The sequence below is a fragment of the Haliotis rubra genome, unplaced genomic scaffold (genome assembly GCF_003918875.1).
Source record: "Haliotis rubra isolate DU_JTF1 unplaced genomic scaffold, ASM391887v1 Scf322, whole genome shotgun sequence".
Lineage (NCBI taxonomy): Eukaryota > Metazoa > Mollusca > Gastropoda > Lepetellida > Haliotidae > Haliotis > Haliotis rubra.
In genome coordinates this window covers 417,366-444,575 of record NW_025766994.1, presented here as the reverse complement: position 1 = coordinate 444,575, position 27,210 = coordinate 417,366, and the positions used below count along the sequence as shown (strand labels likewise).

Sequence of the window (27,210 nt, the reverse complement as noted above, 5' to 3'; positions counted from 1 at the left end):
TGAACTTGTATTTTGGCATTATTTCCAGTACAGTTTGGTCTAAATATACGATCCAATACAAGCTGATCTTGCATTGCCATCAGAACTGTTACCAAAGAAGGGCTGGCATAGTTTGGGAATGCTGAGTCACCATAACTGGGCTCTTGTTAATGATGTATTTTGATATTATTTTCTTACCTGAGTGACATTAGCATGGTTGGGTCCAGAGATGAACTCTTCCATGTCTGCAAACCTGTTGGTCTTGGCGAAAGCATACACTAGCTCTGTTTCTACGTATGTTTCTCTGGCCTTCTTGCGGGCCATTTGAAGGAATTTAACCAGGTCTTCCCAGTTGTCTGAAAACCAATCAAAACGTCATATATTCGCTGGAATACTGACATAGCATGACACCAACATATTAAAGTAGAATAAGCACACCAAAACATATTCTCAAAAAATTACACAAAGGAAATTTGTAAAAAAAGTGCATCAAGTGAATGTGTGTGTGAATAAGTTTGCTGGAGCACTTGAACAGTCAATAGCATGTCAGATAAATGTAAGAAGAAAGCATAAGAAGACACCTCAAAGATGTTTACCATCATGGTAAAACCAACATACAAGGTTAGGAAATTATCATCAGGCAAAATCAGGGAATTCAACCAAGGATCACAGGAAACTACCACTCCAAAGGGACATAGCTCTGCATAGCCGACGACTCAGTATCTCAATGCCCTAAGGTTTTGAACAGATGTAAAGTGTCACTTACTGCTCTGACCGGCCACCTGCACCACCTCCATGTATTGTGAGGGGTCATCAGCCTTGATGAAGGAGTCAATGGCTTCCTTCACCATGCCTTTGGTCAGTTGGGCACGACCCAGTTGGCTCCACACGGCTGGGTCGTTACAGCGCTCAGCAAATTCATATGCCCGGTCAAGGTTGTTCACGTTGTCTATCAAAACCTGTAAATAGATATACAGTTCTAAATTCTCTTGTCAACACAGAAGGAACAAAAGCTTTGAAACAAGAAGTTAACCAAGATATTTAGTTATAACGAAACATCTTTTTATTGATTCAGACATGAAATTAGTTACATCACTGTTTAAACAGTTTAAGTTGTCTAGAAATTGAGTCTGGTTCTAAAAGTACACAGCTATATTACAGTGAGTCAGCTTCAAATGGGAGGAAGGCTGGAGTTCATACAGGTTTCAGATATTTATCACGTAAGTGAAACACACCAGCATGGGTATGGTGATGACACATGCAGAAACATCAGTGGAAATATTGGATTCAAACCTATTATCATAGGAATCTGGCACACCAGAGAAGCAATCTGACACAGCAAACTGCAGCTATTTGGAAGACCTGGCTACCCATGCCCCTATACAAATGTTTGTACAAAGGGGAGACAACTTACAGAGATGGCTGATGTGTTGACTTCAAACTTCTTGAAAATGGCGAAAGCTTCTTCATATAGTTCATTACTTATGGCGATATTGGCAATGTCTGGTGCATCATAGTTATCGAGACGGTTGATGTACTCCATCACACGAGTACGGTCAGCTTTGATTGCGGTCAGAATCAGCAAGTTTTGTAGGTTCCTTAAAATCAGAGATTACAGAAGGTAATGTTTAACATGCTGATATGCTGCTTCAGCAAAGTATCCACCTGTCATTTATTATGCATGTACCAGCCTTAGAATGTACATACTACACAGGGCAAACTTTTTTGCAATTGTATCAAGGGATGGAATATAAGAAACTTCATAGAGAAAAGGCTTCACTTAATATGATGTCAGTGTAAATATAACAACGCTGAGGTTACTTGGAAAGGTATTTAACAAATCTGTCATAAATGTTTCCTTTATATCAGTGGTATAAATTCAGCATAGGAGCATACATCCCCAAAATGGCAAATGTCAGGACAAAGTTCTCACAAATCTCATGGCTGGATTTCACATACTACTGATGTGGGTAATCCAAATTGGTCCTGTTGAATGACTGAATATTTTTTTTTCAATTTGGCTCACCTAACCAACCAACCAACCAACCAACCAACCAACCGACAGAGTAGTGTTTGTTTATGGAAGGTCCCTGGTTCCTTGAGGCTTGCTCACACTGTATTTGTATCTAATCCCACTATTTTTCTCCTAAACATTAGTGTTAGGACAAGGACTTGTCTATTTTTAACAAATAGATGCAGGCATCTACCTGTGGTCACTGAACACGGAGCTCTCCAGCACGATCTTCTCCAGTAGTTCAATGAGTTCATTGGGCAGGTCAGCGGTCATGAAGGCCTTGACAGTGATGGAGATCTCCTCTGGGTCCTGAGTCTCAGACAGTGCAGTCTGCACCACCTGGTCAATGAGCTGGCGCCGGTACTCATTGGTCTCCTGGAGTACCTCAGCCCACAGCTCAACATCCTTTCGCCTAACTAGGTATCTTGCCTCACTCTTGAACAGTGAGTTCTCGTTGCACACCTAGAAAATACACATCTTGTTAGTGCATGTCTAAAGAAGTTTATATCATTTGCAGATTTTGATCTGATCATATCCACTTTTGTCAGCTAGCTTATTAGACAAACTCAATTAGAATTACAGATAACTAAAAGAGGTGAATGACATTTTAAAAATATAGTCAGAACTCACATTTCAAATATTACCATGAACAAATTTATCTCTGAAATGCTCAGAACACACAAGTTTTTGTAAGCTATTGTTTTTTATCATTAATTCAAAAAAAGACATGAAGGTCCTTTTATGTGTGAAACTTTACACAGGAAGCCTGGTCATCTGGATGTATCATTCCCAGTTAAATTCAGCAATGAAATAAATACCTTGATGAGTTCCTGGTCACACTGTCCTCTCTCATATGCAACACAGGCCAAGTGAGGATCTCTCTTCTCACAGTACTTTCCAACGACAACACTGTCGTAGAACTGGTTCTCTCTGTAAGTCAACATCACTATCATTACAATGGATCACCAAAGTGACATCAATGTACTGTCTTAAAATCCAATTAAATTACTTCTCATCAATATTTTTTAAACAGTTTTACATTCACAAAAGATGGATGTGAGCATCAAATATGCATAACACCAGAAGACACAAAATACACTTGCATAGATTATTCTGTATTGGAATGGAGGGATTTACCTCGAGTCCTGTATTTAAGGGTGCTTGGGACTCATACTCTAATTTTCAGGGGTCCTGGACTACACTTTAATATTATTATTAATACTGCTATTGTATTGTGTATCATGATATCCCATTGTTACAGTAATTAAACTGCAAATGATGCCATAACCCAGCTAGTTGCTAACTGAGTGATAACTTATATTACTTGATTGGAATTTTTACACAACATATTTGGACTTTTTCAGCGGCCCTGTGGATGAGCTAATAAATTTAGTTGCGTCCACTGTCAATTTTTATGTGTATAGGACACAGGAATTTGCTTCCTGTAAATCCCTGGGCAATCAATTAAATACTTACTAACTTCTCCAAATATGGCAGCTACTGAAAACTACAAGGGAAAGTCTTACCTATCAGGCCTACCAAAGAAAACTTTCCCACTGTGCAGAAAAACCGCAGAAAAGCCCACATTAATCGTGGAAATAGCAACATAAACACATTACCTCGCTACTGAAACAGTAAAAACTGCAACGAAAAACTATGAAACTGCAACATTTTCATAGTTTCATAGTTATCAGCGAGCTTTGACCTCTACTGCGCATGCGCATTACGATCCGGGCTTCTTTCCAATTTCCGAGCAACCGTGAATCGCCTCGCGTAAAAAAAATATTAAATATGTCGAAATAATTGCTGTCAATTGTTTCATATGAATGGAAAGTAAACTAAACAAGTGTGCACACAAGTATCATGATGATATATGCCAAATTACACAACAGAAACACTTAAAAAGGAATGTAACTTTTGTCCATGCTGGAAAATGTCAACATGCAGTCGAGACTTCCTCTTCCATGTGCGCATGCGCAAAATCGAAGTTGCGGGCTCCTCATTTTATGATGCAGTGTTAGCGATTTAAAGTTACCGTTTTCACTGTTTCAGTAGCGAGGTATTATTTTTATGTTGCTATTTCCACGATTAATGTGGGCTTTTCTGCGTTTTTCTGCACAGTGGGAAAGTTTCTTTGGTAGGCCTGCCTATGATTACCTTGGATTAGGATTTACTATGACAAGAAGTCTCTTACACGTAAGCCATGAGTACACATACCTGAGGAACCTCTCTGGGTTGTTATTGCTATCAATGTAGATTTTAGCTAGAGCATTATGTGTAGCTGGTTCGTTCACTCCTTCGTGTACTCTTGTCTCCAGCCATGGCAACAGCAACTTCAATCTGAAGGAGAACACAGCAGATCAGCAGCCAGTCATAACCAGAAACCTCATATCACAACAAGAGTCATCAAAAGATGACATATCCCCCCCGGCCCCCACATATTTGAAAAAACAAATCATCTGACAGTTACTTAAGTCCAGCTTGACTTTTTTTATGTTTTTTTTTAAAAACTAAGTCCGAATCATTTCCTTGGAAACTGAGAAAATAATAAATCACAAAAATCTGCAAATAGCAAAAGGCACCACTTTGGGATCTGCCTCACATATCTGCCAAGTTTTGCTGAAAGATATTAAGAAGTTTTCCAGTTGTGCTCCAGACAAGAAGCCCACCCCTCCCTTTTGGGACTACGTCTGAATCGTTTCCATGGAAACCGTGAAAAATAAAAATGCCAAAAATCTGCAAATAGCAAGAGGCACCACTGAAGGATCTGTTTGATAAACCTACCAAATTTTGTTGAGATATTGAACGTTTTTTGAGTCATGCTCTGGAAACAAAATGATTAAGGACAAGACAAGACGTCGACTATATCCCCCGCATTACATGCCAGGGGAGGGGGGAAATAAAAAGTAACAAACATATTTCTCTTACACAAAAGTATTTGAACAGTTTGAATCTTCAGAATCACACACAACTGCTAGCAGTCTTTAGGATCCCTAATGACACAATCAATAAGCAGCATGCAAACTTCTTCCTGAATTGTTTATAGGTTGATGCAGTAACACAATCGACACTGTCACTGTGTCTCATATCATTCAGTCCAGTCCAATGATTTGTTACTGGGCACCTATTCCAATGCGGAATCCCCATGTGGGTCTACCTTATTATCAGCGAAAGCATTTCTTTTAGAATTCTTTGATCAAGAAATGCTCAGGCCATATTCTTTTTTCCTATTGGTGATTCTCCAAGGACAAGCTGTACCTGTTTCTGTTTTCTACTTCAGCCACCAGTTCATCAGTGGAGAACTGTCCCTTGACCACCATGATGAGTTGTTTGATTACATCCTCCCCACAGTCTACATCGAGAAGACCTCCCACAACAACAGGGAGACGGGCAGGGTTCACCTGGAGACAGACATCACAGTGTCGCAACTTTCACGTCATAATGCATCTGAACAAATTAAAAATTCCAGATTTCTCAGAATGGAGCTATTTATCTGCATATCTTGTCATACTTAAGGTAAAATCAGTAAAAGATTGAATACATATTGAAACCTCAATTACTCAAACATCCTTCGGACATCCAACACAGTGAGAACTGGCCTACATTTTGTTTGTTGTTTAATGTTACACAACGCACTATTCCTGCCATATGATATTGGTCATTAATACTTGAGTTGGAACCAGAAAATCCAGAAACAGACATCATGAGCACTGTTCTACATGATTGGCATAAGACGACATGCATCAAGACAAGTTGGTGTCGCATGTCACCACAAGACTCACCTTCTGTACATAGATTTCAATATACTTCTGTAAGCTGTTTCTGTACAGGTAGAGAACCAGGTCATGTACAAAGTCGAACCTGTCACACACAATGATCAGTGGCAGTTGATCAGTCAGCTTGGCCTCCTGGAAACAACAGTAATAGGTCAGCAACTAGCTTTCCCGATTCTCTTTGGACTACACAGGGTTTAAATGACAGACATCTGAAAATTATTTCCAGGTCAGTACGGGTTCTATAAACCTTGACTCGTCATAAAGAATTGTTCAGAATTAGAAACCATGGGAACAACTTAGTTCACCATCACTACCATATCCAAGAAGAGGAAATGTTATCATACAGGCTTGCTTCTGTTAGGCATGTCATGCTAAAATGTTTGAGTTTTCAGTGAGCTCTACCAATGTATGACTGGTTGAGGTATCAACATCATAAAGCTTCTCTCACCAAGTATTCAGTCTTACCTTGAGGAAGTTTTTGACCCGCTCAGGGTCATAGCAGTTGCTCTCCCTACAGATTCTCTCCACTTCTTTGATCTGCCCAGTCTTACAGGCAGCCTGGATGTATTTAAAGTGAACATCAGCATCCTGGCTGAAGTTCACGATGGATCCCAGGAAGTAGAAGAGACCTACAAAAACAAGACCACTCTGGTCATATTCCTGATAACCTTGAGTAACAGTTTGACAACAAGAGGCACAGAAACAGATAGACAACTAGTGGAACAGATTAAATTTCTTTCAAAGCATATAGCAACCATTCTGTCACACTTCTGAAATGTGCATTAATGTGATGTGTTGGATCTCGAATGAAACGTTTTGCCTATGAAAGCAAAAGTCTGTCTGAGGTCTCTTTTGTTTTGGAGTAACAGATGTCCTTCAAACAAAACTTTGTTGGAACAAAACTAGTTTAATGAACAACCTGTAGAACTCAAATCTGTAGCTCCTCTCAACAGTAAAACAGAGACAGATTTAATGACTGACTTAACTATACACATTTCACTTCTTTAGTCAGTAACCCCTTCCAGAATTGCATGATCTACCTGAACTGCTGTTATTCAGTTCATTACAAACTTGGTTTAATAACTAGAAAATAATGTAATTTTCTGACTAAAATTGATAATTTATACTTATCCTGACTCATGCTAAATGCTTGTCTCCTTCTTCTTGCAAATGATAGTGGAACACTTGAAATCCCTAGAAGTTCCCTTCTAAAAAGCGGACGTAAACTCACTCACCCACGAGTGGCCTCCCTTGCCCCTTTGGCGCCCTTTTCGTCAAATGACCAGCCATGTTTTGTCACTCTCTCCGTATGAATGCCCGACACCCGGATTTACAGGGAAATCCAGAGTGCCATGAGAGGGGAGGTTGGGAGGGCTGACGTCATGAGTCAGGATAAGTATAAAATATCAATTTTAGTCAGAAAATTACATATTTTTCCTTATCCTGACCCATGCTAAATGCTTGCAGAATCCGTTGGAATCTGTGGTGGGTCAGGCCACTTCTGGATTCACTGGTTATTGATTTACGTCCTGTATTACCCCCCATAGGAACTTATGACGGCACTGTTGATGATTCTGTTCTTCCAACTTCCATCTGATGAGTCGGAGTCCATTAGTTATCTATTGCAACTCCATCTCTTGATGCATGCATCAAGTGGAGATGTGACCCTTCTTCATGTACGAGTATGTCCTATACAAGTACAGGGTCTATCACTCATGCTAGCCTGTCCTAGACATGTGCATGGACTTTCACCATTTGCTCTCCAGAGCGTTGGTTTTCACAAGTCACGTGATAAAAGCGTGAAATTTTTGTCAGCGCCTTTGTAGAACCATTAGTTGTTGTGCTACAACAAGTGGCCCAAACTGGTGAATGCCTGAGACGTCTTCAGTGGCAATGTCTCTGAGGTAGTGGTTGGCAAACACCGTGTCCGATTTCCAAAAGCAGCCCTCCATTATTGTTGTAATCGAGCCATTTCCATGCAGAGCAAGTGTAGAAGGCAGGGCTCCGTTTTCGTGGGGATTGGAGGCTCTTGGAGGCTCAAGTCCTGCTGCTTTGTAGGCCCTTAGTCCAAATCGATATCGTTGTCCGTGAGACTCCGCGTCTCAGTGGATAAGGGGATGAATAGGCGCTTGAATTTTCGTCTTGACCTGAGTTGAGTAGACCGAGCATGCTTTGCCAAGCACGTAGTGTCAACGGAGAGAGCATTGCTTGAGATATCATATGTTGTATCATGACCTAACGATCCTCTGGGACGACTATGCGATTCACCGGCGTGATGAGTCGTATTCCTAGAAATTGAAGATCCTGTTTCAGCTCCAGTTCGGACTTGAGATTTACCAGCCATCCTAACTGAGTGAGAAGCCTGATGGTGAAGTCTAGTTGCTGTCTGAGTTGACTGGGATCTTGCACTTGAATTCCGTCGTCCAGGTAAAAAGCAGTGCGTAGACCTCGACGATGTAGATATGTGACGATGGACTTGGTCACTCGAGTAAACAACCAGGGGGCCGAAGATATTCCAAACGGTAGAACCTTCCACTGGAAGTGATGTCCGTTGAAAAGGAATCTTAGGTATTTCCTTGAGTCTGGATGTATCACGATGTGGAGGTACGCATCTTGCAGATCTATGCTGGCGAGGTAGTCTGCTGGACGAACGAGATGTCGGAGCTGAGGAAAATGTACCATCTTGAATTTTGCTGGTTTGCAGAGATACTCCTGGTCGAATTTCCTCATGTTGTAGATGAGCCGAAACTTCTCCTTAGAATTATTCTTCGGTACCTGGAAAATTGGGGAGTAAAAACAGGGCATGATGAGATCTTGATTTATCTCTTCTACAGCATCTTTGTTGAGTAAAGTCTTGATTGCGTCGTCCAGTTTCTCTGTCTGGTCAGCTGCGTAGTTGAAGGCCAGCGGGTTGCTTGTAAGCAGCGGGGTGGCTTCTAACTGTATCTTGTACCTTCTGCGTAGTATCTGGGATACGTAGTCATCCTGTAGTATTCCCCAATTCTCCCAGTACCTTTGAAGACGTCCACCCATTGTCAAAGGTTGTACAGGAATGGCTAGGGGTGGAAGACTCCAGTCCTTCCAAACCTGTCCTTCAGTGCTTGGTTCCCCTGGCACCCCTGGGTGCTCAGCCTCTTCTGGGGTTACTTCTGGGGGCTACGGTTTGGCGACGAATAGAACCTCTTTTATCTGTCTCTCTGGACTCCTGCAAACTTGGACTTGTTGGAGTAGCGCTGGGACGTCTGGCGAATCACATTTGCCAAGGTATCTATGGACTTTATCATCATGACCTCCCTCGATTCGTGTGTAACCTCTTCGGCGACTTCTTCAATGCCTCCTCCGAAGATGGATGATGCTGACCATGGGGCTCTGTATAAGGAGTTGGTGAACCGCTCACTCCAGGTGCACGATCCTCAGGAGAGTCAGGCCCGCTGATGTGGATGCTAGATGCTCCGACATGAATTGGTGGTCCTTTTTCAGTAGCGCAGAATATATCATCCGGTCGTCTTCGGCGGTGGAGTTCTTGAACTTCGAGATGAGTGCTTCGTTTATAGCCCTAGACCTGGCTAGTCCGAAGAAGGTACGTCTAGTTGTATCCAGTTGCGCTAGCTTCTTGTCTTCTATCTTGTAAGTTCTATAGCAGAAGTCGTTGATGATGCTGTAGTGCTCATCAATCTCTGGTGATCTTCAGGAAGGGTTCCATGTGATGTAAGGGAAATTTCCTGGCGTTGAACGTCGGGATATGCTGATTCTGGAACTTGGTAGCCATATCAAAGGCTGAGCTGAGACTGTCTGGTACTGGGGAGATCAGGTCGATAGGAGGAAAGGTGAGGTGTCGAAATCATCGTTGGACATCTTGTATGTAAACGCTTTGTCTGTGTCCTTGGAAGGTGATGCTAGGTCCAGGCCCCGATTTCACGAAACAAACATGTAATTTTTAGAGTAAAATTGATATTTTATACTTATCCTGACTCATGCTCTTTTGCTTGTCTTCTTCTTCTTACGAACATAGTGGAACACTTGTATCTCCTTATTTGAAGCTCCCTTCAAAATAAAATCACTAATTGGTACTCACCACGAGTTGCTCCCCTTTGTCTCCCCTGGCGGGAAAAGGTGTCGCCACCCTCTGGCCATGTGCTCCACTCTCTCCTGATTTAGCGAGCCCAACACTTGAATTTACAGGGAAATCCAAAGTGTTATGTGGGGAGGATGGGAGGGCTAACCTCATGAGTCAGGATAAAGTATAAAATATCAATTTTACTCTAAAATTTACATATTTTTCCTTATCCTGACTCATGCTCTTTTGTTTGTAGCATCCTAACTGAACGGAGGTGGGTAACAGAATACTTTGGATTTATAATTAGTGATTTTGTATAGATATACTGTAATATCCCCCTCACGGAACTTCATGAAGTCTTAGATTTAGGATGTATCCTGTATAAAAGAAAACCATAGGTTATATAAAGCCATTAAAGGGAATTACATTATGAATATATTGAACAATACATATAAATTATATATATATATATATAGGTGACTCTGATAGAGGCACTGAAATTGACTATATCCAAGTATATGCTTAAGGTAGAATACTTAAGCTGAACATATATATAGCCCTAAAACTCCTTAGAGTTATAAGCTAGATGAGTATGTATAAAATACATATTAATCTTGTGAGGCTAATATTTTAACGCCTCACGAGGGACTGTCAGTTGCTGAGCGAGGACCAGTGGTCCGAAATGAGGAATGCCAGAGACATCTTCTGTAGTGATGTCTCTTAGGTAGTGATTAGCAAATACCATGTTAGATTTCCAATAGCATCCTTCCATGTCGTGTTCAAGGAACAGTTACCGTGTAGGTGTAGGGGTAGAGGCCAGTGCCCTGATCTCATGTGGATTTGATGCTGTTGGTGGGTCCAAGCCTGCTGCCTTGTAGGCAGGAGGAGAATGACAGTCCTTATCCAAATAGATATTGTAGGTCCGTGACACTTCTGTTTGATTCGTGGGCTTATAATGGGATGAATAAACGCTTGAGAAATCTTCTCCTTGTTTTGGATCGTCAGAATAAACTTTGAGCTCTTACGGACACAGTGATAGGTCTTGTGTATCTTGTGATCCGAGAATAGAGGATAGCCCGGGATGTGGAATAATCTGTCTGGTTGACCTGGCAGTTGATTCTTTGCAATGAAATCCCATCTTAATCCGAGGGTGCTGTGTTATGATTGTCATCAAACTGTATCCTCTACAGTAATCCAGAGCTGAATTTCAGACATTCTTGCTGCTGTGGCTAGCGATAGCAGAAACAATGTTTTCTGTGAGAGAAATTCAAAGTTTGTCGATTCCTGTTATTCATAGACCTCACTTTCGTGAGGTGTTGTAACACTACATTCAGATCCCAAGCTGGAAGTGGAACTTCCGCTTTGGTCCTCCAATCGGAAGCTCATTAGTAAGGCCAGTAACTCTGGAGATCTTGTCAATTTGACACCCGTTCTCATGGTGATTACAGAGCTAAAGCTGCAAGATATGTTGATATCGTTGAACCTTTTAAATGTTTGTTTTGGCGTGGAGTAACACAAATAGTCTGCCACTTGAGGTTGTGAAGCCTCTCTTGCTGTAAACCCTTTCTTTGTTGCATAATTTTGAAACTGTGCCACTTGTTAGTCGCACAAATACTGAGTTGAGTAACGTAAAGCAAGCGCTGCTGACTGCTTTTGCCGCCCTGGCAGAATATCCTCTCTTGTTTAAACACATTTGTATACAGTCCATACGTGTAGTTGGAACATTGCTGGGTTTCCGTGCACTTGTTTGGTGTGAGGATGAATTAACAGGTTTAAGCGCTTGGGTAGCTCCAGTGTTGGTTGACCGATTTCTTGAATTAGTATGGAAACCACGTTCTGGCGGCCAGTAGAGGCTTGACTAAAGTGAGTTGTAGGCTCTGTGTTTGTCTGATTTTCTGTAATACTTGAGGTATTATTGCTGGCGGCGAAGCGCTGCACGCATTGAGGCCTTCCATGATAGACTTAGAAGTCCGTTGCCCAAGCTTGGGGTCTGGGACTGGTGACACGAATGTCGGTAGCTGATTGTTGAATCGCGTGGCGAATAGGTCTATTAGCGGCCCTAATTGCTTGATTATCTGTGCAAAATTTCCGGTTGATCATCCACTCTGTCCGGTGATGGTAGATGAGGCCGAGAGAGCGCCTGCTAGTATATTTCTGGCTCCTGGGAATGTGCACTGCTTTTTGACATGTAGATTTAGATCTTGTATTAAATCGAACAGTTGAAAGCTTAGGTTCAAAAGGTTCATCGATCTCGTTGAGCCTTGCTTGTTTATGTAGAACGCCACTGTCGAATTGTCTGTATGGATCATTAGGCTGCCATTTTGTAGAAATGTGCTCCAATGTAGAATGGCGCTGATTACAGCTTTCATTTCTAGACTGTTTATATGGAGTTTGCATTCTTGCTGATTCCATAACCCTGATATCGTGTGGTTGGTGAGATGAGCTCCCCAACCTTGGAGTGACGCGCCTCTACATACAGATGGGTTTTGTATTCCTGCTCTGCTAAAACAAATCCCTTCGCAGACATTCGATTTCTTGGTCCACCATAGTAGATGTGGTCTGAGATGTTTCGTAGACTGAATGGTTGTACATCGTTGAGATGTGCGTTGATGAGACCTGTAGGGGACGTAACTGTAATCTGCCTGTGACAGTCATGTCTTGGGCTGATGTGAGAAGACCTAGTAGGCTCTGCCATTGTCGCAGTGGTAACGGAGAGTAGAGCTGGTGGAATGGTCTGTTGTATCTTGAGCCAACGGTCTTCTGGTACCATAATACGGTTGCGATTTGTGATGAATCGAATACCTAGGAACTGTAGGTCTTCTCGATGGTACTAGGGTCCGACTTGCGTAAAGTTTACTAACCAACCTAGTTGTGTTAGTAGCTTTATGATGTAATTTAACTGTAGTTTGAGACGCAGTGGATCTTGATCTACTTGTATCCCGTCGTCGGGTAAAACGCACTCGCGTGAGCCCTTGACGATGTAGAAATTTGATAATCGGTTTCGTTATCCTCGCGGAATAGCCAGGGGCTGATGATATCTCGAATGGGAGTACTTTCCACTGGTAATGTAGCCCTTCTAGAGTAAATCGTAGGTATTTCCTGGAATCGGGGATGAATGGGGATGTGCAAGTAGGCATCCTGTAGATCTATGCTGCCCATGTAGTCCATAGGACCGAATCATCTGGCGTAACTGAGGTAAATGTATCATCGCTAAACTTCGGTGGTTTGCGTAGATAGTTCTTGTTGAAAAAGCTCATGTTGTAGATGAGTCTGTATTTCTCCGTGGAGTTTTTTCTTGGGAACTAGGAAAACTGGGGAGTAGAAACCTGGTTCGACGTTTGCTTGATCTATTACTTCTATGGCCTGTTTGGATAGGAGTGATGAGACAGCCTCTTTTATCTTTGGTAGTTGTTGCTTGTAAATCGAACTTGGGGTTTGATTGTCAGCGGAGGCTTGTCCTGTAGAGGGATACCAAACCGTGTTGAATAATGTTGGAGACGTAAGGATCTTGCAGTATTCCCAGTTTTCCCAGTGTAGTTGGAGGCGCCCACCCACTTGAGCTGGTTGTACTGGAACGGCTGGGGGTGGAAGACTCCAGTCGCTCCGAACCTGTGTTTCAGCCGTCTATAATTGGGGAACCTCTGGGTGTCCTGCCTCTTCCTGATCCTCCTCTATAGTTGCCATATGGGCTACTCTAAAAGAATCTTTACCTCTAGAGCTGGCTATCTTCCTGTCTCTTGCTCTTTGTAGGCCCGCGAACTTAGATCTGCCTGAGTATCTTTGTGAAGTTCTGATCGAATGACGCTGGCTAGTGTGTCCATCGATCTAATCATAAGGACTTCCCTGGAATCCTTAGAGACTTCCTTGACCTTTGTCGATTTCTCCGCCAAAGATGGATGTTGTCGCACCACGGGCTGTATAAAAGTGGGGCTGTAAAAGTTCTCCCCAATTACAGGAGCTTGAGGAGGCCTTGACGACGAAGCTAAGGTCAGTGCTGCTGAAACAGATGTAAGATGATCCGCTAAAACTGCTGATCTTTCTTTTGCATAAGTAAGGCAGAATAAATCATTCTATCATCTTCCGTCGGCCGTGAATCCCGAATCTAGTAATAAGAGTCTCATTGATCGTCCTAGATCTATTTAACCCAAAGAACATACGTCTAGAATCATGGTTTCTATATGAGCCAACTTACATCATCCATCTTGTAAATCTTGTTCTTTACATCGCTGATGATCTTATAGTTCTCATCGATGTCCTGGGCCTTGTAGAAGGAGTCCATGTTATGTGGAGAACTTCTTGGCTTGAAAGTTGGGTAGATGGTATCTGAACTTTTCGTAGCTTTCTGGAAAGCTGCATCTAGATTCTGTGGCACTTTTGCCAATCGGGTCGATCGGGGGTAGAGTGATTGCATCTGGATCATCTTCCTTCATCAAATACGTCCTGAGCTGTATTGCCACTTTTAGATGGTGATGTGAGATCTAGGTTATTGACCATCCAATACCGTATCTCTGCATCAGAAAATATGATTCCTCCATCATCCCTCAAAACCATCATCATTAATAAATTGTAGATGCTCTTCGACCGCGTGTAGCTATCTGAATATCTGATGAGGTTTGTGGCGATCTAGTTGACTTGTGCGCGCTCTATGTGGAGATCTGATGGGTGATCGACCTGGTGATGAACGGAGTGGAGATCGCCTATGGGATGATCTTCTCGAGACTTGTGAGGTGAATGTTGATAGCTTCGCGAAGCTCTTCGGCAGTCCCTCGATGTTCTTCTAGACGATGAAGATCTGGAATCATATGTCTTTTCGCGAATGCCTTAGCTGAAGCTTCATTTGGCGTCCGTCCGGGGATCGATGATATGACCTTCGCGAAGGCTTCCGTGATGTCTGATGGTCTGAGTCCATATCTAGAGATGAAATCGAAGATGGTGATGATCTCCGCTCCCGAAGGCGCCTTCGGCCTTCGCCGGCTGTACATCTAGGTCCTTCGTCAAGGTGGTGCGGGACTTCCTTCGCCGAAGGTGACATCGTCTTGGCTGCTACGCTGACTGGGGTGCCTCTGGGGTGCTGTTCACGTTGGAGCCTTCGCTGGCTTCGGACGCTGCGCTTGCGCAGTTTGTAGTGGTCCTCCATGATGTTCATAATCTGCCGCATCATGTCTTCTGGGATGATCTGTGACGAAGTCGCCGGGCGTCTTTCTGCGATGGGGTTCACATCAATGGCGCCTGACGTCGGTGTAGAGGCATCAGGCTGCATGGAGATCTCTGCAGAAGTCACAGTCGCTGACACCGGGTCGCTTCTTCTGCCGTAAAGTCGGGGATGATTATCGGCTGATCATCGTAGAGGCCCAACTCTGCTGCTGGAACGATCTCGCTGAGAAAGTTCTTGCTGTCTTCGTGAATTTCCCTTTGGAAGTCATCGCGCTGCCCTGGAAGTGTCCTCAATCTGCGTTGAGACGACGATGAGGCCCTCTTTAGACTTAGTCTGCAATGACGGGATGTCTGGGGAGGCCGGTCGTTTCTTCGAGGTAACGGATCATGCGCCCCACGTTCTCTCGCCGCAGGGGTCTCTAGCAGAACACCAGACGGAGAGGGTCGATCGCTAGCAGCTGACTGGAAGGAATATCTGGACTCTCTGCCATGTTTTGCCCTTGTTTGCGTGATCTATCTGCAGCACGCCTTAAAGACGAAAGATGATATTTATTAAATGCAGAATGAGATAAATTAATGCAGTAACTGCAACGTGAATTAAACGCGACACGTATTAGAACAACTAGGGCATATTACATGTGGATCGAGGCAGAAAACGTAATCTACAAATCGTACAGATTTTCATGAACGTAAAGAGCTAGCTGAACAATCACGAATACACGTGAATAAACAGTAGAAATAATGATAATTAATCAATACAAATAGTAAAGGATACTAGCTATACCTCTATAGTAACCTATGAGAGGTAAAAAACTAAGAGATTATCAAAGATATATGTGTAAGGAGACACAAGGCGCTCTCACATCCTGCTCACTGGGCTAAGAAGGAGAGAGTGAAGCACATGGCCAGAGGGTGGCGACACCTTTTTCCGCCAGGGGAGACAAAGGGGAGCAACTCGTGGTGAGTACCAATTAGTGATTTTATTTTGAAGGGAGCTTCAAATAAGGAGATACAAGTGTTCCACTATGTTCGCAAGAAGAAGAAGACAAGCAAAAGAGCATGAGTCAGGATAAGGAAAAATTTAAGTTTTTACTCAAATTTCAAACTGAGTTGGACAATTTGAAATAGATGAATTTTTAACTCAACTGCATTTTTGAAATAAAAAAGCCCAAACAACTTAAGTAATCTATCCACCAAACTCAAATTTTCTACTATGTTTGAGTTTAATATCGATTTTAGTTCATTCTGGGAAATGCATTTTCTCAAATTTGAATAAAAACTCTAACTTAAGTCGAAACTCAGACTTAAGTTTGTTTCGAGAAATCGGGGCCAGGCCATTAGCAATTCATGAAGTTACTTCCGTATCGGAGAATATGACTTCACCTTCTTCCTATGATTTAGACATCTCCTGCCCTGACGATCCACGACAACACGAGTCCCTCTGTGAAGATCTGTATGACGAACTGTGCGCAGGTGAACGATCCCTATGTGATCATGTATCCTTCCTGGAGTCTTCAGATGTCTCTCTAGGCCTTCTTGAAAGTTGATTCTTAGACATAGTTTCCCCTCTGTAAGATGTGAAGTGCCTGAGTGCAGGTTCCCGATGTGCATTTGGGTCTGATGGTGATGACAACCCGTATCTACGACGTCTGTAGGGTTCGGGAGAACGCCTCGATCTGCTTCTGCGTGGAGAATTCTTAGTGACTCCTTCAGGGACGTCCAAGAATGAGCTGAGGTTGGTAGCGTTGTCCAGGCTCCTAACTTCAGATGGGGAAGATCTTCGGGTGCGTAAGCCTTCACGAGCTTCCCTCTCTTCCAAGTGCGCGTGGAGAGACTGCTGAATCTTCCATAGGGTAGTAGTCAGTGGTCTTCGTAGCAGCTTTCTCCTGCTTGGCGAGCGGCGTTCCATCATCGACATCATCTGGTCTGTAAACTGTTGCATGAACAGCCCCGGGTTGAAGTTCTGCGATGTCTGAAGAGACTGCTGCAGGGTTGATGATGCTTCTGACAACGATGATCAAATTTCGAACCACATAGTAGAATACAATCCTAAAAGCCGTACACAGCAATAATTTTGATGTAAAGGTCCTAAATAGAAAAGGATATGTGCCGTATAGGGACCCAGTGCTCTCACAACCGTCCTCAAGGGCGAAGAAGAAGAGAGTGACAAAACATGGCTGGTCACGTGACGAAAAGGGCGCCAAAGGGGCAAGGGAGGCCACTCTTGGGTGAGTGATGATTTTACGTCTGCTTTTTAGAAGGGAACTTCAAGGGATTTCAAGTGTTCCACTATCATTCACAAGAAGAAGGAGACAAGCATTTAGCAGAACAAAATACACACTTTTGTTGTATAATTGGATTAAACGTGTCTTTCAAAGTTTTGAGGAACCATTCTACAATACGTTAATGTCCTATGTGGGATCTCGAATGAAACACTTTGCTTATTGAAGCAAAGGTCTGTCTGAGGTCTCATTCCTCTAGGAGTCACAGACGTCCAGCAAACAATAACTTGCTGGACACAAATCTGTAATTCCCTTGAATCAGATTCCTTAAGATATGAAACATTCCCTGACCCGAAAGCATTAGGCCAATGATTTTCAGACAACATCTGACATACCTCTTGCTTTGTGGAAACCCTTAACACCTCTCACTCTAAACAATATACATATCATATTGGCACAACTGTTGAAGCTGTTCAACTCTCATACAATAAACACAACACAGTGAATATTCAGTGGCAGGACTTACCTTCGAAGCTTTTGTAAGACTCGAAGACCTCGATAAGATTCTGTGTGCTAAGCTGCTCATGATACTTGGATGCGATCTGGACACACACCTGCAGGTTCTGCCGGATGTTGGCTGTCAACATGGCCTTGATACACTCCAGCGAGTCCTCCACAGACAGTGAGCCGAAGTAGTTCACCAGCCACTGCACAACAAGTCACTCATTTATAACACTGCGATATCAATCAATGGTAGTCAGCATGTCTATTTTCTACTAACACACTGGCCACCTGATTCATGTCTGCAACAACCAGCATGAGAGCAGGACTAACTCTACGCTAAGTCAACTAAGAGACAACAGTTTGAGCCTAATGCATGAGTGGTTTTCTAATCACACGTCCCTCAGCACAATCAAAGAGTAAAGAACAAACTCTCATTAGCTGTTCTGACACTATAGTATGATCTCACAACTTGTAGCCATATTTCAGCCATGTCATAAGCAGTAGATATCAAGGGCTTTCCACATTGTACCAATGTGGGGAAAAGAACAAGGACAATTAACCAGCCATATCACCCTTGTAATTAATTAGAACCTATATGGGGAGGCAGACTTACCTCTGGGTTGAGAAGATGGGTGTGTACAACAGCTCTCTTGATGTCATACAAGTCTGTGTAGTGTTCCAGGGCCTGCACAGAGAAAGTCAATCATATCATTACACACAACTGGAATATGTTTTAGTGGACATATCATAATGGTACACAAAATAATCTCAGCCGAATGTCTTTTTACATCAAATAAATCAGCAAGAGTCAAAGTTTAAAACTCTGATCTCAACCAAGGGATATCTCCTGTAGAAGCCAGTTTTGGATGATTGTCATTTCTGATTAGTCTATTATTCCAAGTAGCACTCACCCGCTGTAGGAGACCTGCTTTCTCGCAGAGCTGGGCAATGTGTGCTTTGTCATAGTGTGTGAACATCTGGTTACCTAGGATGGCATCAGCAACCTGCAAAATAACAACAGAACTTCACTTTATGTCACTTTCTGATCTGTTCAGATACAAAATAAAATTTACTCCAAAGAAAGATACCAAACAAAATCCAAAGAAGTACAATATTAGCATAAAGAATAGACACTAGTCCAGGGGTGGAAATAACTTTAAAATTGCTAGTGTACTCCGGTACAGTGGCACATGTAAAATCACTTGCCCCGATAATTTTCCACTATACCGGCCATTTTCTTGTTGATTTTTTAAATAATCAACATAATTAACATTGGAATATCAACTGGACACGGGTACAGTGTGATATACAAATTTGCTTGCCCGAAAGTGGTCCAATAAACCTATTTAATGGTTAAGGACCTGTAAAACTTTAACCAAACATTGAAATGTTTCCTATACACAGGACAAGACTGAAATGGGCTAGTGTCCCATGGTCTGTAAGTACCTGTGGTGCAGACATCAGGTTCATCTCCAGCAGTCTGGTCTGTAGAGGACCTTCTGATGGTCGGTTGTTCTTGAGGGCATCAAGCAGGAAGGATGTACATTGCTGGATGAGGTTGAACTCCATGAATACATCCACAATCTGAAACAGAGTGTTAAGTTGCAGTACAAGATGTGATAGTTCTTACGTGAATGACATTGGTGACAAACTAGACACCAGAATATTCAGAAAACTGCAATTCATAATCAGCTATAATGATGTATGAGTGAGTGAAAATCTAAAATGACTTACACAATGTTTCAGCTGTACTGTGTAGTGAAGTGACAAAATACCTTCCATGTTGAAAATGTGTTTACAAGTCAACATGACACCCATGATACGCTTTGACTTTACACATTTACCCAAGATTTGAGCTTGACCTTGGTAATGGCATCACATCAACAAAGCCAGAGTGAGTGGTATCGTTGTTACACCTGTAATCAGGTCCTTAGGCAAACATTTCTGTGTTCTTACTTGATTGAGGTCAGCAAGGGGTTCATCATCCTGCACCATCATCTGTGCAAACTGCAGACCCTGCTCAGGGTTGATGCGCATGATGTTACGCAGGAGGAAGATGTAGTCAGGTGTGAAGTTCACCTTCTTTGAGTACAGAATGATCTTCTGGAACTGACCAGTCTCCGCGAAACATTGAATCACCTGGAATCAATATTTTCATCATGAATAACTATATTATATATATTACTTATAAATACTATATTCTTTCACTTACAAAGCATAAAACTGATCTCAATACCCATAGGTTGAGTGAAAAATATGGGCCACATTACAGAGAGACTCTGGGATCCTATCTTGTTAAGAAGAGTAATGAGATTAACAAACCTTATTTGGTACATTGGCTCTCAGATAGACAGACAGGGCAAGTGTTGGGTCAGCCTGCTTCACAAGATCACCAAGCTCCTCACTGCTCTCAAGCTGGAAACAGAACACGTATGTTATAATGATACTGACAGGATCATTAATCAGAACAAGTCTTCATTAAATATTGCTTTTAATCAAGTCACAGAGTCAGATCACCCTATCCATTTGGTTTAACAACAAGCATTGGTTGCCGAGGACCTATTCTCACACATAAATGCCACTTTGTCTAATACAACGGCATGCTGAAGCTATACGTACCTTCTCCTCTTTGAGCCATTTCTCAAGGAGTTGTTTACGTCCCTGCTGCAATACAGGCCTACACAGCTCCAGAGACTCGTACTTGTTCAGCTGCCCCTTGTCCAGCAGGATACCAAAGTACTGAAGGAGTGGGGAGGTGGCGCCGGGCTGGGAGGGAACCTGCTGGAAACGCTGGATTGTCTGGGGGGTTCGCAGGATACCCTAGAGAGAAACAATTACAGTAAGTTTTTGGTAGACAATTTTGTCAAATACCTTTACTAGTAATGAGACAGGAAATATTTCAAGGCGGCCGACAATTTACATGCAAACTGAAACCCATTTTATCCAGATGATACTGCTTACAGTAAAACCACGGAGTAAGATAATTATAGACTACAAAATCACTAGCAAAGACAAATAGCACTAAAATATGTAGATGGACTGGCAATGTCCTGACCAAGCAGTTTTCAATGTATTTAGCTTTTTACCACAGAATAATTAACAACACATTTGTAACACCTCCTGTCAATAAGTGTACAAACAAAAAGTCATGCAATCACCTTGGGTGCACTCGCAGCAACTTTAGCAGCCTCTGAGTACTGTGCATTCTGAAACAGGTTGTTGAACTTCCTGACAAACAAGTCCTCAGCTCCAGGCAGGTTGCTGCGTGATGACACCTTGAGAGCCAGGTCTGGGTTCTGTAGGGTGGTGTTGATGTACTGCACGATGTTGTCCTCCTCCACACTCACCGACAACACCTGACACAAGACACATCACAGTTACACCATCATAGAGACAGCTTGTACCATACATAGGATACAATGGATCTTTCTGACTCTCATAAACAACTTGATTTGCCTTTTTTTAATGATCTAGATATATTTAAGCTTCAGCTCAACTAAACTGTGTGTGCATTGAAATCAGCACTATTCCAGCTTCATGTGGACGGACAATGAGTGACTGAGTTCAGACCCAAAATCTGGTTACTGACTTAGTGAGCAGCAATTGACATCATTGGGATACAAAGCCATGCAATCAACCAGGTCAATGAGTCACCATACAGTCCATTTTGTCAGCTCTTACTATCAGTAAATGATAAACTGCTTAACAAGTATTTGTAATCAACTTAAACTTTTGCTTAAGATATTTTTAAAAAAGACTGTTATTTCATTTAAAAATTTGTTTTAAAAAAATCACTTTTGGGGGTTGATTTTCACTCATATTTCATTTTTTAAATAGAAAACCGGCAACAAATTTGAAAAAGTCTCTCTGTTATTGCATAAAGTAATCAATTGGCTATATGTACACAAAATTTCATTGAAATCGGGCCAGTAACAACTGAGAACTATGTTCACTAAGATCGAAAATGACGTATATGGAGAAAATAAGGAAATAAATTTGGTCGGGTTTTTTCCTACTTTAGCACGAGATAAACATATTCAAAGTCTCAGTTTACTGAAGGGATGTATTCCAAATACATGAAGCAATTCATATACAAAGAAAAAAAGACATAAAACTCCCCTACACCATACAACAACCACTCAGTAGTCAGTTGCTTCAACACAAACTCTATCCCTTCGCATCCATTGATTGAGGTGTAGGTTTGTCATTGACAAGGAAATGAGATCGGAGGTTCTCAAAAACTTTAAATTTTGAAAGTTCTATGTGAATCTCGATTCAATAAAAACTATTTCTTACCTTCATTGACTCCATTGGGAATGTTTTCCTCAAAGGCTGGTCCCCAGATGTTTCCGATGCATCGAAAATGTAGAAGCTGTCAGAAATCTAAACACATGCTTGATCGCTGCTGTCAAAACTTGTCGGATCTTTGACACTGTATTTTAAGCATGCCTGTCGCAGCTGCCTCTTTTCTTAATGTGTAGCTGCTTTGACTGTGTTCTTCTCATTTTATAGAATACAACAACTGTTAGTCAAGAATATATCAAATACCGATGTTTATCGGTCGATGTTTTCGCCAAGCAGCCGCCATTTTGAATGCTTACCGGAAAGGACGATGTTTTGTTGATATGCCGAATGGTGCATTGTGGGATACGCTACCATATAAGGATGTAAATCTAAGATTACCGAATGTTGCATTGTGGGATAGTTCGCCTTGTCCGAATGTTGCATTGTGGGATATTTCGCCTTACAAGGATGTTTTCGCACAGAATACCCATCGCGGAAAGTAGAGATATCCTCACGTGGAACATCTATTTTTAGAATGTTTTTGACCAACAACATGGCGGACACGATGAGCTTTCAGCGATGTATAACATGAATGGGTTCGTCCCTGCTGGGAGGGCGTTGTAAGGGGTGAAAGTTCGGCGTTTTCAGGGTTTGATTTCACACATTTTTGAATATTATCACATATACGATTATGTTTGTAGGGGTTTATATCAATAAATAAGACTCTTTATCGAAAACAACGTGTTGTATCGTTAAGTACATGTGTTAATTATACGAAAAAAATCAAAATCTCGATTTTGACATGTTGAAGCAAATATGTCAATTTGAGGTGCCGTGTCTGGCCTTAAAAAGTCCAGAACAAACACTGCAAGTACACCAAATTGTCTGTTTATCATATAAGGATGGAAACAGTGCTAAGCAGTATGACACAAGAATCTCTGAACTTTGGAGCAATATAAGAGGCTTAAATAGTAACTATAGAACAGTAACTAACCTGTCCCTTTCTGTTGACTCCGATGATGCCGCTAGTGGCCTCGTGTGGTGCGGTGACGAAGATGGTGTCACTGCTGATGCGGTTCATGTAGATGCAGGTTCCAGTCTCAATATCATACATGTGGATATAGCCGTACTTGGTGATGAGGAAAGCCATGCCATGTTTCTGGCTTGTCTGCAAACAAACAATAACACACCTTAGTTTCAAAACCATACATAATCATAAATAAATTTCATCAATTTATTATTGAATCAATTTTATTTGAAAAGAATCACTGAAACAAAGTTTTTGACTGCTGTCTCTGAGAATTCAACTAGACATGGAGTTGGGTTTGACGCCACTTCGGACAGTATTTCAGTATGTTGGTAAAACTGACAGCAACACTGAATTACCAACACTCAATGAAGAAAGCCGCTAACCTTTCAAACCATCACTATCCACAAGCAGTACAGTGTTAATATATAACCTAGCACTGATTTTTCAATTCTGCACATTAAAATTATCTTCTTCAATGAATATCAAATGTTCAAAACATGCACATGTTGAAACAGACTTTCAAACAGTAATGATTCATGGTTGGTTATATTTTCAGCATGCTGTTACCTGCATAGCAACAGGGAAATCATTCTGAGCTTCTACTGGGAAGAACACATCTACTGCCTTCTTGGGGAATGGCTGGTTTCCTTGAGGTGGCTGTCCAACTTCAATTACATGCAGCTGAAAGTGAAAATGGAATGTATGAAAACTGACAGTAAAAGCCTCTTATTTCATTGACCACTTCAGTGAGAATAGAATAAACAATACAAATCAAATGAAGATATATATTTTGTAAATTGCTTTAGATTTCATGGGGGTGAGTTATCTGCCTCATATTTCGGGAACCAAGCTCATACATTCAATGGGCCATATATGTCCATGAAATATTTTACAAAACCCTGCACAAATTCAGCATGTAGCAGCTCTTTAGATACCAAGGTTAACACTATATTATTACCCCAGCAGAAACAGAATGATTGATTTGCAGCTATAACTTGCCAACCAGGATGATTTATTCTCTCCAAAGATGTGTTTTGTGAAAGCTGAAGAAGGGTTTTGTTACCTTCCCTCCTTGAGGTCCCCGGACACTGAAGATGAACAGTGTTGATGGCTGAGGATTTCCTTCCATCTTGAATTGCACAAATGCTGCGGCATGCCCCTCGATAGGTTGACTGACTTTACGCTCCACAGAGTAAAGTTGCATGGCCCCAACGACACGGTTTTGCTGAATGACACATCAAGTTGGACAATATATACATGAAGTAATCACGACATACTTCTTTAATTAAACCCATGAAACATAAAAACACTTCTATCACATCTGGTATCATTTGTGTATAAAGCAACAGACAAAAATAACAAAAACGTTTGCACAGTCATTTGGCCTGAATGAGAATGAATCCATGAGATAACCATGCTGAGACAAGCAGTGAATCCTAAAATGCAGGAAACGGAAGGGGCCTTTTCAACACTGCCAAGATAGTTATCAAAGATAGTATATTACCTTTGTTCTCAAAAGACATTTTATAACTTTGTAGATTGCTTTGAGCAAGTGTGTAATATACAACATGTTCAGCTATGATATTCTCATAGTATTTTTTACAAGACATAATGTGGCACCAAAGATTTCCGTAATCAGTTTTTCATGCAATAGAATGTTGTACTTGCAGCAACTCAGAAACCTGTCATACGATCCCTCACAACATCCAAGTCTGGCAAAGTGTCAAATGGACTCATCACCTCAGTGGTATATTTGTATAGAGATTTACACAGTTTTGCCAAGCAGTGACGTACAAGTCTACATCAGGGAAGGCTAAGCATACACAACCAGGTAGCGGGGTCGATTCCTCATCCCCACCAGTTATGAATGGAGTAGCACTGCCAACATGATGACATAATCTGTACCAAATGTGTGTGTGTGTGGCAGTAATCCAGGTCAGTCTGCTAGCAAGGTGGCTGAGGTCCACGTTCCATAGCAGCCTTGCACTGAGAAGATGTTTTAGCTTAAAAAACATGCAGGTCAAACTTGCGCAAAGTGCTTCACATGCTGTGCAGTTGTCATAGATTTCAGCAAAAGAACCTGTGTATCTATAAGCCACATATACAAAATCCATCTCACTTTCACAACATGAATACACATTTTTTAAACATGATTATATATTAATATTGTGACAGGATAATATTCATCATAAAATATATCGCCACATACTCATCTGGTATGATCCATACAAACAGTTCTTTATTGACAAAAACAGGTGTCAGTGCTGTATTACCTCCACCAAGTGTCTGGGTGCAGAGAAAAACACTACCTACCACCAGAGGGGTGATGACAACTCTTCCCTTGTTAAACCTCTCAATAACAATTCTACTCATCTTAGTTCACAAGATGCATACTGATTAGTTAATTACTCATCTGAAAATGTCTCTACCAATTCCAGCGTAAATGTTCTTAAAACACACAAAAACATTTGGATTTCCTCGCTGTGATTTTGTTCAAATAATATTTTTCCAAGAACAAAATTTCTTATGATTCTTGTAAATGATTAAATTCCAAACCACTTTTCAAAAGACATCTTTTCAGAATTAATTGTTGATTTTTTTTATCATTGATCTCACGTCGAAATAGGTTTTTTCACATTATTCCGTGTACCAGTATATTTTCCATAAATTTCATCATAACCACCACCACCACCACCATCATCATCACTCCTCTGGGAAACTGCAAACATAACCCTAACACAAACCTCATTTGGACTGACCTGAGCTGAAATGCCCACGACTAACAGCCACTGTTGCTTAGGATCTGTTCTGTAGTTGATGATCTGGCAGCCTGCCAAGTTACTGTGGCGGTCAAACATCTTCTGTGGCTGGGAGTCTCCTGCAAAAACATCTCTCATTGACACAGGATTCTGCACATCTACCTGATTGTCCCTTTTTGAAAACCCTATTCTCCATACTGGGACTTGATTTAACACACCAAGGACTAGTTTATCAGTATTATCACAGCATGTCCGGATGATGTACGAGGAAAGTCGGAAGGGCCATCTAAATAACTAGTAAGCCCCACAAGCATTGAAGGTAAAATGTTGTCACTAGTCCAAGGCCCGATGTCTGTTCAGTCTAGTAATCTAATAACAGTCCATATAGGAAGACCTCTTTCATTATGAAATAGATCATGATTATGTATCACATTGTTTTACTGGGAGCTGCCATACAACAAAGCCACAAAATTCCACCTGAGTTCAATAAGGGTGATTATGGTTGTACGCCGCTTTTAGCAATATTGCAGCAATATCACAGCAGGGGACACCAGAAATGGGCTTCACATATTGTACCTATGTGAGGAATCAAACCCGGGTCTTCGGCGTGATGAGCGAATGCTTTAACCACTAGGCTACCCCCACCACCCCAAGTTCAGTAAGGAAAGTTGCCATCTGGTCTGTAAACTCCCTTGTTCCAGGAAGATGGGGGTCAACCATGGTCCTCCTAAGTCTACAGAGGCTTTCTACACAGCAGCAATCATTGACTGGCCATGTCGGTTCACAGAAAAGTCAAAGGATTCAAATATTGATACCGTCTTTCCCACTACTGTTGTCAAAGTCTAAGAAATTCAATAGACACATTGCTGAACGATTTTTGTTGATAGATACTGAACTGGTTAGCTCATGAAAACAGAAAAAAATATATCATATCATAAATATGATGCAAGAACTGGTATGTGTATGGACTCATTGATATTGTCATATCTACCTCTGTTCATTCATGATGATGACAAACTTAAGTAGCATGTTCAACACTGTAGTATTATGCTGCAGATAAATGGAAACAGGACTCAATGACTATCATTGTTTGACTGGACATTTTCCCATCTCATCATCAAATTTGAACAATAACTCCAGGACATTTTGGATGACAAAACAACAATGCAAAATAAAACTACAAATTTAAAAGCCTTATTAATAGCCAGAGTTATGGAAAATTTAAGACAAAGCTTCTTTCAACTGACAATCAACATGAGATGATAAAAATCAATATTTAACAAATTTCAGTATTCATTAATGTTCTGTGGCAGGCTTATGCTTGAATCTATCTACAGCGACAAGTGTATCCAACCTATCATTGCCAGCCACCACATGTGCATCATTACCTGTAAAGAGCACATTTATAACTGTCTCCAATCCAGACTTAAA

At 41.5% G+C, this 27,210-nt stretch overlaps 1 protein-coding gene across 1 annotated transcript in view; it reads right to left on the bottom strand.

Moving 5' to 3' along the window:
- The window catches only part of LOC124283823 (clathrin heavy chain 1), a 44,254-nt gene that overhangs the window by 2,342 nt on the left and 14,702 nt on the right, over positions 1-27,210 (bottom strand). The window contains exons 4-24 of the mRNA XM_046719846.1: positions 25,765-25,898; positions 24,084-24,245; positions 23,588-23,701; positions 22,985-23,158; positions 20,865-21,062; positions 20,326-20,526; positions 20,029-20,121; positions 19,663-19,845; positions 19,153-19,290; positions 18,618-18,710; positions 18,320-18,391; positions 17,729-17,909; positions 6,235-6,398; positions 5,776-5,901; positions 5,252-5,394; positions 4,211-4,333; positions 2,812-2,923; positions 2,187-2,455; positions 1,394-1,577; positions 746-938; positions 178-335 (exon numbers count right to left, since the gene is read on the bottom strand). Coding sequence (XP_046575802.1) covers positions 178-335; positions 746-938; positions 1,394-1,577; positions 2,187-2,455; positions 2,812-2,923; positions 4,211-4,333; positions 5,252-5,394; positions 5,776-5,901; positions 6,235-6,398; positions 17,729-17,909; positions 18,320-18,391; positions 18,618-18,710; positions 19,153-19,290; positions 19,663-19,845; positions 20,029-20,121; positions 20,326-20,526; positions 20,865-21,062; positions 22,985-23,158; positions 23,588-23,701; positions 24,084-24,245; positions 25,765-25,898 — 3,215 coding nt within the window. The remainder of the gene's footprint in view (positions 1-177; positions 336-745; positions 939-1,393; positions 1,578-2,186; positions 2,456-2,811; positions 2,924-4,210; positions 4,334-5,251; positions 5,395-5,775; positions 5,902-6,234; positions 6,399-17,728; positions 17,910-18,319; positions 18,392-18,617; positions 18,711-19,152; positions 19,291-19,662; positions 19,846-20,028; positions 20,122-20,325; positions 20,527-20,864; positions 21,063-22,984; positions 23,159-23,587; positions 23,702-24,083; positions 24,246-25,764; positions 25,899-27,210) is intronic.